Raw genomic sequence first — 24,092 nt, forward strand, 5'->3', positions numbered from 1 at the left:
TGCCGCATCTGGAGTGAAGACCAGCCAGGAGCATTGCAAGAGCTACCGATACATCCCGAAAAAGTAACTGTTTGGTGTGGATTATGGATCGGTGGCCTGGTCAAATTGAGAGCCGCCTTCGGTGAGCATCTCATGATTGGGACCCGTCGATTGACCGCCTAGATCGTATAATTTAACGCCTGTGGACTATTCCTTTTGGGGCCATGTTAAGGCTAATGTCTACAGGGATAAACCAGCAACTATTGACGTACTGAAAGCCAATATTGAAGCATTTATTCGTGAAATACCGGATCGTTCTATCGATTCCAATGAAGCTTTCATGAATTTTTTAAAATTTTTTGTGGTTTTTTTCAAAATCAAATTATATACCTTTTCACTAGTTATATATAAGGGGTTTTCCAATAAGGACTTGACAACTTTATTATCGGGTTGAAGTACATTCAAAACATTTATGAATGGAACTTGACTTCGCTCATATAACCACCGCGGGCACGTTTGCAGCAGTTGATTCGTTGGACCCAATTTTCCATGACTCGTCCACACATTTTGGTCGAAACGGCTGCTATTTCGCGTTCAATGTTGGCTTTGAGCTCTTACAACGTCGTCGGCATATTAGCATAGACCAATGATTTGACGTAGCACCAAAGAAAAAAATTTAGAGGCGTTAAATCGCACGAACGAGGTGGCCAATCGGCTGGTTCATTTCTTGAGATAACACGCTCATCAAACTTGTTCTTCAATAAATCGATTGTAACGTGTGCTGTGTGGCTTGTGATGCCGTCCTGTTGAAACCACATGCTGTCCAAGTCCATATATTCCAAACTCGAGTCAAAAATAATCGATAATCATGGTGCGATAACGATCACCATTCTCAGTAACGTGGCGACCACTATCGTCGACGAAAAAATATGGCCCTATGACAAACCCAGTGAGCATTCACTGAAGATTATTTTGCGATGAAATTGATCATTTTGGCGCTTCTTTTCCAGAGCCCAATCGGAGAACGTACGTCGCTTCGAATGGTCCATCGGCTTCAATTCTTGAGTGAGCCTGATCTTGTACGGCAGCGATATTTTCGAAACTTCGGCCAATACGTAGTCTCACTGGCACGGCAACATCACACAACGAATATGTAGAGTCAAACTTTTTCACTAAACTTGTTACTACCTACTAGGTTGAGAATTACGACCGAAAATCGGAGATAACGTTCTTAAAGTAGCGGCCTCCGACTCCGAGTTTCTGTAGTAAATTTTTAAGATTTTCAGAAGTCGTTCGTTCGTGTATTTCACCATGATGAATAGGTCTACCTACATGTTCTTGATTTTATGTCTCTTCTGTGCTAAAATTAGTTTTTTTTAATAATTTAGAGAAGATCAATATTAGATTTCAGTTTACTTATTTTAGATACTTAACGATATATAAGTTTGAAAATTTAATTGATTAAATCATAATCAATTTTACTTATGTTTTTTATGTCTTGTTTATAATTAATTGACAATTTAGTTTGTTTTATGAAGATCATTCTTTTTATTGTTAATTTTGGATAATTTTTAACTTGTTTTAATATGTTGGTATTCTTGAAATCCAATTACTTATTTTTATTTCATTTATAAAAAAGTATGGGTCTGTGTGTCCTGTCCTGTGTTTCTTAGTGGTGCATTTATGTTTCGAAGAAGAATGATGAGTACACAAATTTTCAATGTAAATTCGTTCGCTGTTTTCGTTTCAATTCAAATCAGCATGAACTGTCACGGCAATATATGAAATCCATTGGAATGACTGTTTCGCCAATTTATAATAAATTTCTTTTATTTTTAAACTAATTCCAGTTATTTTCATTCACATCAATGATTTTGATAATTACCCGTAATTTCTCATTTATTTTTACCTGAATTCTTCGTTTCAATACAGATAATTTGTCTTTCGAATAATCGTTCTCCTTTTATTAACTTTTTATTCGAAATTTAAGATTTTCAATATCGATGAAATGCTTTTCGAAAGCATCCATTTCTTTAAGTAGCGCTTCACAACCATAGACATCAACACCTACGTTCTACGAAACAAAAATATCGCGATCATCATATCATAAATACGTATCTATATATAGAAAATCAAAGAAATAATCCAGAAATAACAACCTTTAAAAAGTCAATTATCATAAGATTGACAGAAAAAAAAAAGAAGTAAGCCGGTAAGTCTGTATGTCTTTTATCGCAAACTATGCATTGGATCATCTGATGATCTTCAGTAAAGCTGTTGGCATGAGCCAACGAAGGTTTCTGATTGGCGGATTTATGTTTCTAAGAATAAAGATGGGTACGCCAATTTTAGATATATGGCGCCACTATCAATAGCCGATTCAATTGGATTGGATACATTGTGAGATACGAATTACTGATTGATATATAATAAATGCAAACGTCATTGCCGTACAATTATGCTTCCAAAGATACCTCCATTTGAACGTTTCGTTTTATGTATAAATTATCAACCGATTTGGGAGAAAAACGTTGTAAATGATCCAATAATATTAAATTAAACGGGCACATATCGCGGGCGCAGCCGTGACGGGAAATGCTAGTATGGAATAAAAATAAATACGTCAATTCATTAGTGATAGTATTTTTTGACTGATTTCATGTTCTCGTTATAGGCACTTAAATATAATGGAAATAACTTTTTGACATTGGACATGCAAATTTTATGTCCAAACTCTCGATTATCTTCCGTACCAACACTTTCTTTTGACACTATAGGACCTACTTGAAATGGATTCGAATAATTTTGCATGAAAATTGCAAACTAAAATTCGGAAAAAAAATTAAAATAATTATAACATGTAATAAATAAAACACAGCGAACCGCCACTATCAACAGTCGAAACCAAACTTTTTATAGTCCTTCAAGGAAAAATAGATAAATTATACTTTCATTTGCTTCAAGACAATTTTTTCGAACATATTCGGTACAATTGAACTGTAAGAGAATGCCAAAGGAAAATGTTTACCACATACAATTATTCTTATAATTAGTTCCATTGCTTCTATACAGTCCAATCAAAAAAATGTATTCCACTTCAAAATAGATTAAGCTTGTATTCCTTCCACGTGACTCCCATTTATCACTTTTTTATTAGTAGTAGGCGCCGCGTGGTGGTTTATTGGAAAGGGAATGCATGGGTGAATTTAAAAAAATATCACGTTTAATTCCCAAGCTAGCCGTCTGTCTGTTATACATATTATGAAGTTTTGGGTTCACATTTAATCAATAATTATTACTTTATAACAAAATTACACAAATCATAATGGAAGGAATTATTTTCGCATGTTTGCAATCAGTTTAAACATGTGAATTTTTCAGTTAGTAACAATATGAATTATGATTACACCAGACATTACAAATCTCTTATGTTGTTGCAGTGTCAACGATAATTAAAAAATTATAATAAAATGTTGTATGTTCCAACCCATAGCTTTTGGTCCGTGGGCAACCAGTGTGTCTTGCCCTTTTTACTGGAAAAATAATCAAACACTCGGTAAAAACAATTCACCCTTATTACTGGCACAAATTTACAAGTAACTATTATATTTACTCTTCGACATTTATAATCCTTGTCGTGTCTACTTTGATTTTCACTTTAATTCAGAATGGTACGAAGGATTCAAGTGGAAAAATAAGAAAGTTGTGGTTCCGGCAAAAACATATTTCAGCATATTTCAGAATTCATCCATGCACTTTTTTGATTTTTATTAATTAAAGGCATTCTGATATGTTTCAAACATCTGGGTTTTTTTTATTTTCCGATGAGGAGCAAAGGTATTTTATGGGTCCCAGTAGCGTTAGCGCAGACTAACTACTCGCTCTTTGCTTATTTTATAGCCTGGAGCTGGATTCTCTCGCCTAGAAACTGGATATTTTGAAGGTAATGATTTCCTGTTTATCTGGTTTCATCAGCATTATAAACAACATCCAAGTCAGTTATTTTCATCCAATTTCCTCTTAAAATCATCTTTAAAAGAGTTTCCTGCGTCTGCATTGGCTGACATTTGTAGATCTGTATAACCATCCGTTACTTGCGACAAACGATTTATCACCACCTAATTTTTTATTTAACTAAAATGCTTTTTCACAGAGTAAAGGGCCAGATATCGGTTGCCCAGTTGATCGTTTTTGTAAAAACCAACAATACAAAGCGTCTTCTAAGTTCAGTTTCTTCATCATTTTCCGATGGTTACTCCGTCTTCAGTATCTTATTTGCAGGTGTACAACAAAATTGAATCGGCATTTTCTTCTTAATATAACTTCGTGGTTATACCTACACCATACAAATCAGCTAACCTACAATCGGTTTCTCCTTTTTTTCTAAAATAGAAGAAAATTGGTGAGAAAGTTGTAAAATAGCTACCGGAATATACCGGCAGCTAACCTACAAATTGACTCGGACAAATCAACGAGCTGGAAAAAGTGGTTACAGTGGTATGAAATATCTCTTCAATTAGATAAAAAGAAAGCTGAAGCCAAATATAACTTGCGAATCAATAAAGACAAGTTTAAAGAGTACTTCGCACCAAAAAAGGAATATATCATTTAAAAGATACATATTTTTCAAATTTTTACAAAATGAAGATGAAAAACTCAATGACTTTTTAACTAGAGTAGAAACTCGAAGTAATATTAAAAGACAAGGTAGCGTTTGGAATCCGATCGAATCAAGTAAGAGAGAAATTATCAACAGAAGATAAACTAGACTTGGCCAAAGCTATAACAATCTGTAAAATGAATAAAAGTGTCAAAAATAAACAAAAACAATATTTTAACTGCAAGATATGTGGTACAAAACACAAATCCCGTACGGAGTGCAATAGAAATGCCACTTTGCCCATATGTGCCGTACTAAGAAGAACATCCCAAACAGAAATGGTAATGTGGAATTCATTGAAAAACTAAATACAGGAGTACAATGCAACGTGTTACCGAGACACTTAATGAACATAACGAAGGCAAGTCTGCAACCAAGCCCAACAAAAAATTTAATTAGTTACACATAAGATAAAATGGTAGTTCTAGGTGACGCACAGCTACTTAAAAATAAAAACTAAAATAAAAAAAGAAGAATACAACATTATATTCAAGGTAGTTTAAGAAAGGTTACACCGATCCCAGGACTTGATACTGAGAACCCAAAACTTGAAATTAAACCGTCAAGAAGAATCCCACATGCTATAAGAGATGAGGTAAAGCACAAATTTAGCAGAATGGTGAAATTAGACATCATAAAACCAGAAACAGAGCTTACCCTTGCTGTAAGTCCTATAGTAATAGACAAAATAAGAATCTGTATAGATTCATCAAATGTAAATAAATGACTGAGACATTTCAGCTGATATCAAAGGTTCTAAATTCTTTGCATTATTAGATTGCATAAAAGGATTCTGGCAGAAAATATTAACTTTGCTAACCCATGGGAAAGATATTCTTCCAAAAGACTTCATTTTGGAGTATCTTCAGCACCTGGCATATTCCAAGAAATTAAAAAAAAATTCTCAGTAAATTTAACAACGTGAGAGTATCAATTGATGGCATTTCCATATATGTAAAATGTAGAGAAGAACGACGAAAACCGTTAGTGAAGTCATAGAAACACTAAAGGAATCAGGCTTCAGACTTGATAAAAATAAATACATTTTTGAATCGGAAAAAATAAAATTCATTGTTTCAGTAGAAGGACTAGATGCAGACCCTGAAAACGTAGAAACTATACAGGCAGTGATGACACCAATAAACAAAACAGAGGTACAGAGCCTACTAGGAATGATCACATATCTAAATAGATTTATTATGAGAATGTCTGATATAACAAATCCTCTGAGAGATTTATTACACAAAAATACAAGCTTTATATGAGAAATTCAACACGAGGAAGTTCTGCAAAGTCCTCCAGTTTTGAGAGTATACGATGTAAACATTAAGCGTTAAGTTCAAAAAACCTTGGCGCTACTCTTCTTGAAGAAGGACAATTAATAGCCTATGGAGCAAAAGCGTTGACCAAATCTGAAGAGAAATATCCATAGATTAAAAAGAAGCACCCGCTATACAATTTGGATGTAAGAAGTTTAACGAAAATGTTTATGGTAATGAACTGACAGAGGAATCAGACCATATGCCACTTGAGAGATTCTTCAAGGAAAACATAAAATTTGCACCAGTGAGATTGCAACGCATAATATTTAATCTTGCACCATTCGCATTTGAAGAAAATTTGAATGCTGTGGTAAAACTACTTATCTCATTTGACGCAAAATTACAGCTGCAAAGAAAAATCCATAACTACAATTAATAATATAGTCAATAATACAAGGATTTCCAGAAAAATTCAGTAAAATTCCCACAGTACTACAACAACCTTAAATAAGAATTGAGCTTTCTCAAAAGAATAATTTTCAAAGCAAATAAGATTGTAGTGCCAAAATCACAGATCCCTGAAAAACTGAAAAATATTCATCAAGGACATGCATTTCTCTACTAGGAGGGACAATATGATGATATGAAAGGAAAAACTTACCTCGTAATTTGCAACAGCTAGTCTGGATATTTACATCTTTAACAGCTTCATATGAAGTTTAGAACAACTGAAAAGATGGTTTGCTGTATATGAAAAACCAGAAGAGCTACAAACTGACAATGGAACACAAAGTATGGAAATTTAACCATGTAACATCCAGTTCACATCGCCATCAAGATAATGGACTCGCTGAAAAGGCAGTTCAAGTAGCCAAGAACATATTAAAAAAATGTGGTATTGACAAGTTCAACATTCAACTTGCTTTATTAACTTGGAGAAATACACCAAGAAATGATATTTTAGGTTCACCAACGTCTATACCGCAAAATAACCAGATCTCCGTTACCTATAGAAGACAGTAACCTAAAAGCAAAAATAATGCAAGGAGTCACAGCCAAACTAAAACGATTAAGAGAAGAACAAGCCATCTGCAGAAATAAGCACACTAAAAGACCAGACACTTTTGAAATTAATGAAACAGTTAGTCCCTTCTCGATGGGAAGGGACAAGAGTGGTAGAAAAGCCTGGAGGTCTACCAAGACCTATAATCATTCAAACTGATCAAGGCCAAATTATGCGGAAACTTCATTAATCTGCAAAAGACACAAGCAGACATTACCAGTAGTAGAGTAGTAGTTCATGAAACTAAATACACAGATGAACCAGCTTGACCAGATGTTTCATCACAAGAACCATCACCAGCTGTCACGTCAACTGCTTAATTATTTTCTTCAAGATCGTAGTTAAAACAATAACTACGACGTTACAACTTCCAACATCAAATCACACTTATTCTATAGTTCACGCAGATTAATTTTTTATTTGCTGTTTAGACCTAAATTGATATGACAAATGAGACAAAAGCACGTAATTCTAGTTTTGGTTGCTGATAATGTATAACCATAATTATCTGCGCTATTCGATAATAAATATTGATTAGAGTGATAATTAGTTTAAATTGTTTGGTGTATTCATGAGAATGCTTCTGATATGATATATATACATAGAGACATATATAACTTCAATCATTTAACAAATACTTCCCAATAATATGTGATACTTTGTAAACTATCTTTTTCGATACTTTTCTAATAGTTAATCTCGATTCTAATAGTGTATTGAAATCCAAATCTCTTATTTCTATAAAACGAGAAGTTTGTTTGGATGGATTTTTGATACTATTCAACTTCATATCAACTTTTGCTCTTATTCTTAGACAACGAAAATGAGGTTACGAAATAGAGCAAGCTGTTCACCGGAAATATTGGAAAAATATGTAAATAATTCATATGGGCAACTACAGCGAAACATCAAGAACTAGTGATAGAAGAACTTCAGCTATTTGTATTGATTAATTTCCATGTAGAAAAACTTTATTCCAAGGCAACTAACATAAGCGTAATTAACGAAATTAAAAAAAGTTGATAAATGTATTGTTTAACCATCACAGCTCCGATGATCTTGAAAAGTTAATATGTTGTAGAGGTGATCATGCTGATTAATTTGATATGCATATATGGGGCGCGGAAATGATATCTTTACATGGTTTTATATGTGGAAAATAGAATCAATACACTGATTTCTTTCCGTGCAATATTTCTCAGAAACGGTTTATCCAATCAAGATGACATCACTGTCTAAGGAATTTGTGCAAAACTTAGTAGTCTTTGTTTACATTTGTCGAATATATGCTATTTGTGTGATATCTTTTCATATACATTTGGAGCAATTTATTAGTCACAAAAGGGTGATTCCACAGTATATCACGATTGGTAATAAGGTAGAAAAATTTATACTGTGGAATCATTTTGATTTCACTTTTGTGACTAATGAGTTGCTCTAAATTCATATGAAATATATCATACCAATATTCGACAAATGTAAACAAATACTACTAAGTTTTGCACAAATTCCTTGGATAGTAATGTCATCTTGATTGGATAAACCGTTTCTGAGCAATATAGCATGGAAAGAAATCAGTATATTGATTCAATTTTCAATATAAAAAAACTAAGTGAAGTTATTCGTATATAAAGAATAATACCGCAAATTTACTAAAATTTACTTTGGTTTGAACACTTAAGTATAGATAGGTAGAGGACGATTTCGAAATCATTCCGAGGTTTTATTGAATTTCTCGATTGAGCGGGAGGTCGATAACAAATTAATTGTGTCAGTTGTGCCAAAATACTTGAACGAAGGAATATTCAAAATATTTGACGAAAAACTTAAAAAGCCGAATGTTTTTTTTCTGGAAATCGAAGAAAAAGAAAGGAATTTTTTCCTTCCTACTATCCACGACTCTGGTAGAGACAATTTGACTCTTTATCGATTCTTATGTAAATAATATTCTTCATGTTGATTTGGGTTAGTTTTTGAGAAGTATTTAGATTTTAAGAGGGTTTGCCAGATCGTTTTTAAATTTCAAGGTATGTTTCTTAGTTGGAGTTCTATTCAAGATAGAGACTTCGTTTTGGTTTATGAACACTCGCTGAAACATCCTCTTTCTTTTGAGTTTTTGAACACTTCAATCGGTTGAGTTGGAGAGGAGCTAGGCGCGGACATTCAATGTGGAGTTATGGATTTTTGTAGGTTTTTGGCAATTTTTCTACATTCAAAGATGTATATCTCAAGTTCTAATATAGCTACAGAGTTCGTTCTTTTCTATTATAATGATTTCTGATACTTATTTAATGGATTCGATGCGAGCGAAGCCGCGGGTAAAAGCTAGTACACTTTAAAATATATCAAATATAACAAAACACGACTAAACAACAACAGCGAATAACAATCAACTCGATATATTCTTTTGCTAGAAAATTTACATTGTAAAAAATTTTGTTGAAATAGTCATTTTTTTCATTGCACAGCTCCCAGCGACTATTTATTTCTTAGGGATATTCGTTTGACCAAAATATTTACATTTATTATTAGATTACAGTATGGAAGCCAAAAAAATCATGTTTCTTCCAGTCACGTTTATATATGACTGATACAAAAATGTTCTGAAAGTAAATGAATAATGATGCCTTTTCTTTACTTTGTTATTTCACTGTACAATTTCTAATATAAAAATAAACTTACCCTAGATTTTGGAGTATGTTTAAGTCCAATGGCAGGTTGACTTCTGTTGCTCTGAAAATGAAGATTAATTTGATTAAATCTGATGAGAATAAACGCTACTACTGTTTAGCATTAATCAATTTAAAACACACAATTTTTCAAGATCAAATTATTGTTTTTTTTTTTAATTTGAGGGGTCCATATTCATAACTGTTTAATAACAGTAGTTTTTTAACTTACTTGTCCTCTATTTTAGATACCATTATTTTTAGTTAATTATTGATAATATATTGAGAAGAATTGTATATGGTTGCCCTGATGTAACGGTTTTATATCAACGAAAATGAACAACGCGAGAATAGATCAATTTTTGTATATATATACTTCAAATTATTCACCTATTCCCTCAACTTCCTAGCCATAATGGCAAGGGTATTGTAGGTAATAGTATATTTTAGACCTAAGGACTAAGGTGGTACTTTTAATTCTGAAGCAAAAAGTTTATAGCCTTATATCGAGGGGACTACAACTTGTCGAAGCATCCAAAACACTGTCTGAGATGTATATGCCACCGTAAAATTGTAAATACCGTTTAATCTATCTCGCGAGATTGTTAGCTGTGGAAATATTGCTTTCAATTTAACGCATTATTTTTCGGTAGATTTTAATCCACCGAAGTGAAACCGTTAAATCTCAATTTTACAATTATCAAGATGTCTGTGTCCTTAGTATTAGGAATGAAACAGGTGTCAGTCAAATAAAATGCACTTCAAGATTTGTGACAACACGTATTTATTTATTATTTAGTAGATAACCAATAATTCTGACATCCCATGGTATCAAAATAAAGAAATCAGAAACGTTACAACATTTTCTTATTCTTATTTTCTAATTGAAATTGAATGAAATTTTTTTTGATTACACATGTTTTATACAAATTTAGGAATATTGAAACCGTAAATATTGGCTCCATATATTTATCTTTCAACCTAACCTAACCTAACATTTCTATAGCTATGAGTTATTTTCAACACAGAATCAATTTACAATCACCATTGTTTGTTTGTATTCGACAACAAACTAAAAAACAAACAAATATGGCGGTGCGGGGCATATGTCTGTTACGAACTCATCTCCGCCCTGGAGCCGGTCCCGCTTGGATATAGTTGAATTCTAAAAAAGTTAATTAAGTGATAGTGATGAGTGAATTATTATGAGTTAGAGAAGTGTATAGTGTTTAAATAAATTAAGAACGGAAGAGAGAGTGTCTATTAATTAACCCCATGAATATAAATCATACAAATAAATTAGAAAAACATTACATGCCGTCCAACCAATCAGCGCTCGAGTTGCTTTTCGTTTTACAATTTGACGGTTTCATTTCGATAGATTATAATATACCGGAAAATAATGCGGTAAATTGTGACAATATGATAGGGTGCATAATCTTTCGACAGTTCACAATCTCGCAAGAGAGATCATAACCTATCGTAATTTATAATTACCATGATGCAATGTCAAGCAACTTACATTATTTATCTATGCAATATTTTGACCTCGCAAGAAATTGCATGCAATTTATTGTACGTTGTCTTGTTCCACGTCAAGCTGCCGTAAGCATTCAATTGAATATTTTCAAACAATCTAAGATAGAGAGAAAAAAAATCGAGAAAATAGGTTTATTTTTCTTTCCGGAAAGCAGTTTTTCGCGAAAACTTTTCTCTTGAATATACGTGAATCACATTCTTTCTTTCATATGGACCTCATTTGGCTGGGTGTATAAAATATTTAATGTTATTTAATTATATCCTCGAAAAAAATTTTTTTATAAGAAAGAAATAATTCACCCCCTCAGCGATGTAAATATCTGCGTAAAATTAGGAAAAAAGAATTGGCGAAGTATTATTAGATGAGACAAGGCCATTATTACAACTACTAGAGTCGCCCTCTCAAAATGACTGTTTACTGGACTAAAACATCCTTTCGGCGAAGCTGGACGATTTATTATCCTACACATCGGGAGACGATTTTGTTGATAATGGCGATTACGATCAAGACATAAATGTGAAGGTTATTGAAGATTGCTTCGACAAATTATTCAGCAGGTTGTAGGTGAAGGCTTGCATTATTTTGAATCTTACTGTAGTAAGATATTTAAAAAAAGCTGTAATTAAAAAATAATTTAGAATTTGATTCGTCTTCTCACCATTGTGAATAAAATCCAAAACTATTGATTTAGCCCAAAATTAAGGACGAGGTAAGAAATAATAGTCTAATTGCAAAGAAAGAGAATCGGTGTTCAGACTAATTGGGTTAAATCTCACAATTTGTTGTTGATTTTCTCATGAATCACCGCTTGAAAATATAAACTGGGAATTGGTGCTATAAAGGATATGAACTGGTTATTGGTTATGTCTCAAGTTTGTCAAATTGAAGTATGTATAAATTCTTTATCAAACATTGTATGTATGTATGTATGTAGATATTGGGATATCATATATACTGCGTTTCAAAGGTTTTTTTGTGCTACTGGGGAGCCCAGTGTTTACAGATAATCCCACTTCTTTTAGAAAGTCTAGAATGTGGTATGGTTTTTGCTGACAGATATCTTCTTCATCTATTTCATATGCTCCCAGGTGAAGTGCTCTGGATTTCCTTTCTAGAGAATGTGAATAGAGGTTTCGCCCTCTGTGTAACAAAATTTACACGTCGCATTATCTACCAGCTTGTTAGTATTCGTAAATTGTTCTTACTTAAGTTGATACATTCAGTAGATCTTCTTTGGTTATAATTTCCCAGGAAAATCTTTCTCAAATTAAACTTTTTCGATGCATCATCCTGGGGACATGTCGTAGCTAAGGGATTGAAGAAAACATTTACATTTCATTAGCAACAAACATGTCCGAGATAAATTCATTTCATGCATATCATATATTTTTTTTAATTACCTATTGTTGTTGAAATTTTTGATATTTATACTGACTTCACTGTTTACACTACCACTAGACCAACCCTCACAATTACACTGTATGACGCGTTTTTCGATAACCAAGTTATCATCTCTAGAGACTAAAGGTAACTTGGTTATCGACTCGCACGTCAGAACACTAGCAATTTTATTCCGGACTTTATAGATATTGTCAATTCAATTTATCACATTAAGCTCTTGATAAATGGTTAATAATCATAAAAACTCCTTTTCTGTTGCAGTTAATAGTAATTGACATGATGTTGATTTTTATGAATATAACAAAATAGTATATAGTAGAGTCTCTTGAGCCTTTCTCGATTACTCTTCCTTGGGTGAATGTGACAATATTTTAAATTCGAATTTTTTGTATTAAGAAAAACATTGACAAAAATTGAAATAAACTTGCTTCTAATATGAAAACCTGGTTAGTAGGAAATACTTTGAAAAGTCCATAATGGAAAACAAAAGTAGTTAAAAAGTGACAAGATGAAATAATTAAAACAAATGAACAAACCTCGGACCATTTCCTATTCTGGGGCAATCTCAATTCTATACTTTGGATTTCTTGAATTTGTTTTACGGTTTGCTGAAGATCGGCCTGTAATTTCTGTTGAATCTGTTTCTGAATGGACATTTTCTGTTCAATATCCTGACTGGATTCTCCATCAGTTAAATAGCCAGAATTTTTTCTTAACACTTTTTCTTTTTCATATCGTTGTAAAAGCAATTCTTCCAATTTTTTCGTTGATTGTTGAAATTGACCCTGTTTTATAATCGGTTTTGGCTTTACTTTTGACTCTTCAGTCTTATTAAGATTTGAGCTAAACTTTGCAATGTGCTGGTGGAAATTTTCTGTACGTTCGATGTTCTGAGCTGGCTTTTGGAAATATTGTTGCTCTGTTTGGGGTAGAAATTGTACTAAAGCTTGTGCATTTGCGACGTTTTGTTTATTTTGCGAAAACGATTGTCTAACTTCGTGCGACTTGAAATCAGACAGTGACGATTTTCTATCATGAGAATACTGCTTCAGCTCATTTCTCATTTCCAATAGTTCTAATTGTGAAATATTTCTTTGATGCAACTGATGGGATTCTAACGGTTGTTTTTCTGGTTCGGGCGATAGTTTTTTTGCGATGTCTAATTGTACAAAATCTTTAAACCCTCCTGAGTCTGATGAGTTAGAGTCTACTGAATCTACTTTTGTCATCGACTTGTCATTCAATTCCTTTTTATTAATATTTATCATACCGCAACATTCCGTCGTGGCGTTTGACAAAATGCTGCAACATACTGTACTAGGCGACTGTGGTGCTTTATGCGGAATATCTTCAATTTTTTTGAACGAATCTAAATTAGTAGTAAGTTTATCACATTTTTCACTTATATAGGTTGCCGCATAAGTATCATATTTAACATTAGTTTCAATACCTTTGTGCTTGGGGTCAGTTATAAAATCATTTTTTTCCGTTGTATATTCCTTAAAATCAGTTTTGATTCCAGATGGTGGAATATTTTGGAAATCTCTAGCTCTAGTCAATTCCTTATGAAGCAGTTTCGGTTCTTTTTTCTGTAAATTAGCATTATCGTTTTGACTAATTCTTTGTTGTTGTTGAATTTTAACAGGAGGAACGTATCGCGGTTTAGACGGAATCGACGGTTTCGGTGCAATTTTCGGTCTCTCCCCTCCTCTGTTATTTTCTTGCATGTTTACGTCCGAAAACACTTGTTTTTACGAGAATAACACTGTGTAGTTGCGAAATTCGCCCGATTTTAATACGATAACCTTCATTTTAATCACTTTTTTAAAACACCACTCATTTTCATGATATAAATTCACCGTTTGAAACGAATTTTGTAAGTAAAAAACGTCATTTGACACTATTCTTTGAGTTGAGATTGAGATTCACATATTGCACCAATACCACGCTAACTACCACGTTGTAATGTTGGGGGTTGACTCCCTACCTTGCAAGTTCAATAAAGCGTCGCATGGCGGCGCGAATTGCTGTGAACTCCGGTTCGATAAGCGTATGAAACAAACGAACAGGTTGGCTCAAAGTCGTTGGCTCTCTTTGAATCTCAAAAGCTCGATTAAAAACATTTACAGGACGATGTCTTTAATTTAGATAGCGGATAAGATGGACTAATCACAGGATTTTAATGTCGCTATAATGAGACGGGTGATAAATGCATTAATTTAGGGTTCAATGACATTGAATTTCAGGTTTCTTTTGTTGCAACAGTGTAGGGTTATCCAACCCTTCATTGAATCGTATAATCCCTATTGAAAGATTGTATTGACATGAACAGATGTCTCTGTAAAGCTGTCTGCCCAAGATTTTCCTAAAAAGTTTAAATAACTTCTTCTTTCACTGTTGCGTAAAATTGTTTTATTCAACATTAAATAAATTGTACAATGACAAATGCTCTGAGATGAATAGGACTAAACTACAATCATGAACATCAAAGAAATAATAATTGATAGTTATAAAATAATGAACAAATCAGCAGGTACTTGCAAGTTTTAACTTGTCGCACTCACCGACAAAATATAAACATGCGCTCGTATCAAGTAGATAAATAAAGGACACTATTATTTTTGGTTTGTAAAACATCGTTTCGATCTCCACTTGACAATATGAAAGAGAGATTTGTTAAAGTTATTATTTTGAAATGTGATGAGTGGATTATGGGGTGGGCAAAAAATTGATTTTTCACCTACTAAGCTTCTTCAGGTGATACTTTCGTAACATTAAGATGATGTAAAATACCGTTATAGTCGTTCTATTTTCAGTTGAAGAAGAAAAAAAATTGTCCTGAATCTCTTTGCTCATAAACAGATGAAATGATTCGAAATTTGGGATAACTACCTCGAATCTTTAATTATTTAAAGATTTATTAATTTTTTAGCCGCCATCGATAACGTTGGTAGGAAATATACAATTGAAATTCATCGCATGCAAATTTATAATTTGTTTTCTACAAAATAATTTCTTATATAAACTTCTACTACATATTAAAAAAAAACATCCAAAACACCAAACTAATTCTATGGAATAAACGACAAAACAATATGAGGGCAGTGTTAATAAGGTATTTCCATGAATTTCGCATTTGCCATACTCTCCTCGTAAGTATATTATAGAAATATTTTTGTTCCTAATTTTCATGAATGTTACTATCTCATCTTGTTTAATACTATTGTCATCCATACGAATTTGGCGGATCGGTGAACCATTTTTAAATTTCAAATATTGCCGCGGTAGTCTTCGTAGTAATCAGCACAGAAATGAGAAATTTTTAGCGGATGGAAGCAATATTTTCGATACAAAATCACCTATATTTCGAGCATGGAGAATAGCTGATCATCAACCCAGCCATATTTAAGTTCGTCGAGTGTACTACAATTCTTGTCGAAATTCGACGGACGATTCCATATGACCATTTTGTAGTCCAGTTTCTATGTTCAAAACCATAATTTATATATCTCTAAACATCTTTAGTCATAATTAGGATACGTATACATTTTGTATTGAATCTTATCCAATATTATGGGAAGAGAGAAAAACAATGATATTTAATATATTAAACAAGTAATAACATTGTAAAAATTCATATATACCACCTTCTGGAGAAGACCGCAAATGACTCAATTCATTTTAGGGAAAAATAAATTGATACGGGAGGAAGTTAACCAATAATTCACTGGTCAACCAAAAAAATTTTTTTTGTAGTAACACGAGAATGAATAGCATATTGTGATGAAATGGACATATATAAATACGAAAATATGAAAAAAATAATTGTAGCAAGTAAGGTATTTATGTTACATTTATAAAACCATATTCATTGGTAAAATATTTAATTTTTATTAAAAAAATAATTTCACGTTTTTCAAATCGTATATATTGACAATTTTTTTTGTTTAGATCTAATAAACATGCATCTCAAATCCATTAAAAAAAATCACTTTAAATATCAACTAGCTCTACTTTTTCCTTTTATGACGGGTTACACTTTCTCTTTTAAAAAACCAACAGTAATCAACCATCATTGCCGAATCCCATCGTCTTTGATACCGAAGTTCCATTGTTCTAATATCTTGGTGGAACCTTTCACCCTGCTAATCACTGACAACTCCCAAATTTTCGGGAAAAAATATCAGATGAGAATTGAGGAAATGACATTCGAGCACCAAGGGATTTGTAGGCGTCTAGAAGTTCATCAATGAACTGTTGGTAGTTTCATTCTTGCCCAAAAATCCCTTCACCACACAACAAATGCCTACCATGCTATAAGTTCCTGTCTGGTGAGCTTTTTTGCAAAATTGTCAGCGTCCAGCAATTTTCTTATTGGTGGCCCAATAAAAATTCCTTCCTTATATTTGGAATAACTCAACTGGGGAAATACTTCTCTATGGTATTTGAATCCATCACCCTCTTTATCCATAGCCTTTACAAAGTTTTTCATGAATCCAAGGTTAGTGTGAAGGGGGGGGGGCAAAAAGCCGTTTTTGGGATCTACAAGCGGTATAAACTTAATATTTTGAGATCCCGGTTGGAACTCACTTTTTGCACTATGAACAGAGAACTACTTACTATGAAACTCAATAGTATACTAATTTTTAATGTTATTTCTATGTTTAGTATTCTGAATAATGCAGTTCAGGTGTTTTTTCAGCCATAAAATTTACTGATATTAACCGCGTTTATAAAATTACCTACATGCTAATGTAGTACGCGTTAGGGCTTAATAAATATTTTTTCTATTATTGTACGGGTACTTCCATTTTAAAAATAAAGGTCTCGTTTGAGTTACGAAAATCTTGTCGGCCAGTGAATAGATTGAAAGGGATTTCCATTCATTTAGAACTTTATAGTTCTGTTGTAATAAATTAGATACAATCACACAGTGTTACCATATTGGAGAAATGGACATTGTGGATGGAAATTTTGAACTATAGGTTTTAATGTCTTAACCGAATAGCAGCAGGAGTAGTAATTATAGTGCGGGTATCCATTTTCAGCAGAGTCTCGTTCAAGAAATACCTGCGGTAGAAAAGGTTTGGTTTAACAAGATATATAAAATAGCTAATATTTATTAATTTTCCATAATCAGACAAACATCTTACAACCAATTCAAAAAGTTATAAAAAAGTTGAAGTTGGTTTAACGAAAACGGCCGTAATTGAATCGAGAGACATTATATTGTCACGTAGGCAGAAAACCATTTGAACGACATAGATTTAGAGTTACACACGTATAGAGTTAAATGATTTATTATTTGCAAACTTACCATCATTATTTCATTAACATAGTTTCTTGTTTGTTCATGAATCATGAATGAAAGGTTTTTGTGTGTATTGGTATCGAGTCCATTCCAATTACCATTTATCAACTTAACCCCAAATTATGCAGTTTAATTTTTAAAACGTAAAAAAACGGCAATATGCTGAAGAGATAAATGGCTTTGCTCGAAGAATGAATGTGGGTAGTGGTTCTAGAAAAATTGCACAAATATCTTCCTCCGAGCATGTATAATTGAATATCTTAAAAATGCTCGAACCCATGACATCTATTATTCATGTTAATACAAGGGTATTAAGAGAGCCAGAAATCATGGACCGTCCTTTATAAAGTCAGAAACGGACTAGAGTGTTTTATCCAGCATTAATGAAGAATAGATCAAAAAGAGGTACAGATTTTTTTTGAGCTACATTTGAATTCGTTTTCTTAGCTTCATTTTCTTCATACTTATTAGATTTTTTTTGTTACGCCGTAAATTTGTGTAACCCTTTAGCAACGAACTTTTGTGAAATTGAACGTGAAACTAGGAATAACCACAATTGAAACTTAGAATACTTAAATTATATAACATCATAATCTGATTCGATATGAACGTCGGTTACGGATCCATGCGATTTCTGAAAGCTTTAATGAGAACAACATCTCGCTAGCATGTAAAAAGTGTATGTCAGATTATTGCCCAAAATCTCATAATTGAAAAAGTAGTTCGCGAAACTACTTTGAAACTCATTGAAAATGCTCCTAAAATATTGGATGTATATAATAACTTGATATGAATCGTTTTTTTTTCCGTTTTATAAAACAAATACTAGTTGATTTATCCTTATTTTATGGAGGAGATGGAGTGATTGACGCGTTTTTTCAATTTCATTTCGTGTGATGGTAAGTACGAAATGTTGACAATATTGAGAAATTGTATTATAAATTCAACTGCTTCTGTAGGTTGATCTTTCACTGAGTCATAGCTATGGCAGATTTTGTACACTCCGGAAAATTTAGCAACTATATCATCTTTGCTTTTTTCATGATCTTCGTTAAGAGGTGCGAGTATTACTCTGTCTTTCATTCCCTCATAATTTCTATTGGCTAAGCAGTTACCAAATACGTTATCAATGTTGCCTGAAATGATATTCTGTGGCAATTATATTTCTCCATAGTATTTAGGGTCAGTTAGCCATTCCATAATTTTAGAAACTAATCATCAAATTGTCTTTATATCAACGTGTATATTTTCTTCTAGTTTAGAAATCTTAAAAATGGACCGAATAATTCAGTTTTATTCGTACGTAACAATTTACTAATACAACTCAATTCATTTAATACTGGCAATGTACAATTCCTCGCAACTTCTTGCGTACTATATAAAATCCTCCGTGAGAACTGGTGATTTTTATGGTAAATTACAAATTCATTTTGGGATATTCAATACATAATTTAATTAAACCTATTCAATAGACGATCTCAATTTAACAACGCGACATACACAACTTTTCACATAAAATTTAGCCAAAACAATCGAAAACCATTAAGAAAGTTGTTACATAAAATGACTTTAAACATTCCAAGGTTAACGGCCAGACACCAGAATTGTTTTCATTCGAAATTACACAGACAAACGTATTAAAAAAGTCTCCATTATATGTAAAAATCATATAACAACTCAACATTTTTATAGAGTTAAGAATCTGAACTATTTACTTCTACACGTTAACAATATCGTTGTTATGTCTCACTATTTATAATTTATTTATTTATGAGTATAAATCAAAAAATAAATATTCTAATGAATTACATGAAATAAATACTGAAGTTTGTTAATAAACATAAGAAATATTAACACATTTGAATAATTCATAGTAATCCATTTGAATATATGCATATTTTTACTTCGTTAGTGTACTAGATAGTAGGAGAGCTGTTTTGTTTCTATACAATCCAAAAACTTTCTTGAAAACCCAATAATTATTGTATCTTGCTGGTACGAATAATATTTTTTTATTCGTCCAAGGAGTCTTGTGTTAGATAAGATAAAATACGAAAATACCAACAGTATTCCTTCAATATTGTATTTATTTTAAGTAAATTTTGCTTTAATTAACAACTAAAGATCTTACATTTTGAAATTGTATATATAAATTATAATAAATATGTGACAGTACAAATTCCAAAATAATCTCAAAATCAGAGCTCATTTAACGAGAAAGACCGCTTGAAACATCAACAAATTAGAAGCATTCGAAATGTAGGTATATCGTAGAATCCTGAAAATACCATGGACTGCCAAAGTGAGGAATGAGGATATTCTCAGGCGTATCAATAAAGACCGTGAACTCTTTAACATCATGAAGAAACGAAAGATTGCATATCTTGGCCATATAATGCGAGGCCATAAATATCAATTCCTTCAGCTGATAGTCGAGGGCAAGATTGAAGGTAAGAGAGGATTGGGACGGAAGAGGATATCATGGTTACGGAACGTGAGGCAGTGGACGAGTATACAAGATATTCAGACATTGATCCATACCGCTAGAGATAGATAAGCCATGAAAAATGTGGTCGCGAACAACCATTAATGGATAAGCATTAAAAGAAGAAGAAGTATCTTTCTAAGTTACAGGGGAAAACATAATCGAAATTCTTCCTGCACATTATTCAAACTATTCCTGGTACTATTGTGAGACCTTTTCTCCTTTCGGGATAACGATGGAAGTGGTCTCTCTGGATGATTCTCATTTTTAGAACAACCGATATCAATTATATCTAATTTAATCGATTCCAATGCTTGTAACTAGCGTCTCTTCGTTGCATACGAAAAACATAAACCCTATTCATACACTACACAGTTGCTGGACACTCCACTGTAACTTCTTCTGCGTTGAAGGTTCAAATACGTATATGTAAGAAGAAGACAGTTTTTCAAAAACTCAGGTAAGTTCAAATTTCCGCACATGTAACTGCTCTGTAAGGAGTATACTGCATTTTTCTTTTTTTGCGTCACAGAAACTGCACTTGTGCCTCTTAAGCTGTCGATGGAATACCTGACTGACAGTAGGCCCATCAAAAGGCAAACATTGATAATTGTACAGAAATACTTTTTCTTTATTTAACGTTTTACTTCTTAGATCTCTATATGTGTTTTTCTTGACAAATCGTCTTGATTTCAGATCTAAAGGCGTTAAACTTAAAAGTAGATAATGCAGCCTGCAGATTATATTGCGCAGAGGACGAAACCTCTATCCACATTCTCTCAGTGCGAGAGACTACAGAGCTCCAGAGCCCTACACCTGGGATCTTAATCAATAGATTACGATCAAGATCGATTTGGTGGATACAACTTCATTGAATTGTTTTAAAAAATAGATGGACGAAAGAGATTATCAAGATACAATGTGAAATATGCCGTCAAAAGCAGAAAGGTACGTTTAGTGCAACTTATGAACCCAGATATGACACTGAAACAGGTATTCGAATTTGCTATCTAAAGGACGTGATTGATCAGTGCCTCATACTACTTTATGAAGAGCATACATTTCATATACTATATCATTGAATTTTTCGTCACACACGTTATGTTTTTGAGATATTTATAACAAATTCTGGGTTGATTTCTAATTATTTTCCTCCACCCAAATAATAGTAAATATTATTTAACTATAAATACTTCAAACATATACTAAAATGGACTCATATTCAATATTTATATAAAAGCCTGTATTTTGAAAGGTATTTTGAATCTCTTTCAACTGGGAAATATTTTTATTAATAATATATTTATGTTTTTTCTACTCTCAGAAAATAACAAAAAATACAGCTTCAGTTCAATATTCATTTTAATGCAAATTAATTTTTTTTTTCTATATATATATCTGAATCGTAACTAAGCCCTCAGTTCGTTCCTGTGGCTAACCCGCTAAGGACATAAATATCAGTGGTATAGGATAGAGCACGAACAGAAAACTAGCACTAGAGTACTTTATAGGACGTGACTTTACATAATAAGTCGTTATGAGAGCGGTATTACTTACATCTAAGCAGCATTTTTGTTAAAAACTTCATAGGCGGCAATAAAAATAGTTGCATTACAATGCATTGTTAGATCAGTATCTGATAATAAATGAATCCAGTAGAATAGATACGAGTATTTGGGGACAATTTAACAAATGAGTGACTTTTCAAAGCTTAAAAACACTTTCTCTACGGTTATGTTAGCTACCGTCATATTTCTAATACATTTTCGTTGTTGGGTAATATACAAGGTGTTCCAGGACTTCATGTAAAAAATTCGGGAGTGAGTAGATAGTAGAAAATAGGGCTCTGACATAAAAAAAACGACGGGTTGCACTCCGGGAGTGCCGGCAGAAGTGAAAACTTGAATATTCACGTTGTGCATTTTTAATATTTTGGAATGGTTAGGGAATAATTTTGCATGAATTGTTTTAATTATCACCATAAAAGTACACAAGCATGACAATTTATATTACATTAAAAAGTTCATCTCTCCGAAAAATCGACTTCTATCCATAATTTCGATTTTTTCACCATCATTATTACCAGAACCATCATCGCCAATCTCTAAAACTGATACGATAGGTTTATGATAGCTGAAGTAAGAAAAGAACAGTTTTGATTCGAACCTATTTAAATGTCTAATAAAGACCGCAACAATAGTAGTTTTGTATTACGTTGTGCTAAGATTGCGATCATTTGACATATTCATTATTTAAAAATTCAACTAATAGTTGAATTTTAAAAATCATTGGCTATTCATCCAAGCTTTTTCCAATTTTTTGCGCAGCCTAAACGAAAGAGCCGGCGCAGGCTTAAACTTTCGCCGTAGAAAGAGATGGGGATACTTCCTCTCCTACGCCGCGCCGGCTGCCTTTTCACCATCCGTCTTACAAATTTTCGATCAGGTCACGTATCCTGACGCGAGTTTAACATTTTTTACACATTACAACGCCGCTAAAGAAGTTTTCCCTTCAAAAATATTTTCATACAACCTCTCGTTATAGTCATATAGAGGAAAAAATTGAAAAGTAGAAAAATTTAGTTGGTTAGCCTACAACTTATCAAATGAAAACAACAAAAAACTATAATGAATATTCGAAGTGAGCACCTTGCACTTCTATTCCTCTGAAATTGAATCGAAATGATCAGTAGAAGATACTTTCATTGTGACGCTATAAGCCAAAATCTTGGAACGCTCTTCCAAGTTCAAAGGAATATCCTCCGTAGACTTCGGAAGTGTACAGAAGTGCAAAGTTACGACTTCGCACATTTATTATGCTTATATATAGGTAACCATCTATTTTTTTTTACATTTCAATTTTTCCTTATGTGAATAACACGACGTTCGACAGTATGCAGTTCAATTAAAAATGTTTGAATGTGTCTTAATACCTCTTGTACGTATTTTCAATAAATAATTACAATTTATGATAGATTTTTTCAGAATGCCTTTTTATGGCGAACAGTTTCCTTGGCATGTACAACGATCTAAAATCTAAAAATGTACCTAAACCATACATTTTATCGAGTTAAACAGAGAGTACCTTATCGTTATAAAATCAATTGAAAAATTCATTTTTGCTATCTTTATATTGTACAGGTTATCCCTGTAAAAATTACGGTTTGTTAACCATTGGGCATGAGCCGCCCCTAACCTTCAGATAGTAGTGTAGAAACATATCACATGGACATACGTGAAAATTCATGATGTTCCAATCTATAATTCAGAAAATATGTGTTCTGATTTCGCAACCTTAAAGACATATAACTCAGAAACGAAAGGTTGTACAAGAATTTTTTTTATGCCACAGAAAGATTTTCACTTCATCTACACTCTCCCGAATTTTTTGCGTCAAGGCCCGCAACACCCTTTATATTTTTCGTGGGTTCAAAACTATAAAAAAAATGATTAAAGACGAGACTCCAAAAATCCTATCTGCTAATCATCCATTAAAAATTCATAATGTTCGATTGTCTAATCTAGAGAGTATACTTAAATATAAGTTCTGATTTCGCAACTTTCAACATCTATAACACAGAAACGGGGGATTGAATGAGAAAAATTTTTTTATGTCACAGCATTATTTTCACTATTATACTCACTCCCGAATTTTTTGGATCAAGTCTCGTAAAACCCAGTATAGAGAAGAAAGAATTTAGAGTATATTTTATTACGAATATA

At 32.7% G+C, this 24,092-nt stretch overlaps 1 protein-coding gene across 2 annotated transcripts in view; it reads right to left on the reverse strand.

The window, feature by feature from the left end:
* The window catches only part of LOC130904210 (ras-GEF domain-containing family member 1B-like), a 559,401-nt gene that overhangs the window by 267,900 nt on the left and 267,409 nt on the right, over window positions 1-24,092 (reverse strand). The window contains exons 1-2 of one of the 2 annotated variants that reach the window (XM_057816842.1): window positions 13,111-14,541; window positions 9,647-9,697 (exon numbers count right to left, since the gene is read on the reverse strand). In XM_057816842.1, coding sequence (XP_057672825.1) covers window positions 9,647-9,697; window positions 13,111-14,301 — 1,242 coding nt within the window. In that variant the 5' untranslated portion in view covers window positions 14,302-14,541. Of the gene's footprint in view, window positions 1-9,646; window positions 9,698-13,110; window positions 14,542-24,092 lie in introns of those variants that run through there. The other variant, XM_057816844.1, reaches the window with a different exon arrangement.

Source organism: Diorhabda carinulata, chromosome 2 (genome assembly GCF_026250575.1).
Source record: "Diorhabda carinulata isolate Delta chromosome 2, icDioCari1.1, whole genome shotgun sequence".
Taxonomy (NCBI): Eukaryota; Metazoa; Arthropoda; class Insecta; order Coleoptera; family Chrysomelidae; genus Diorhabda; species Diorhabda carinulata.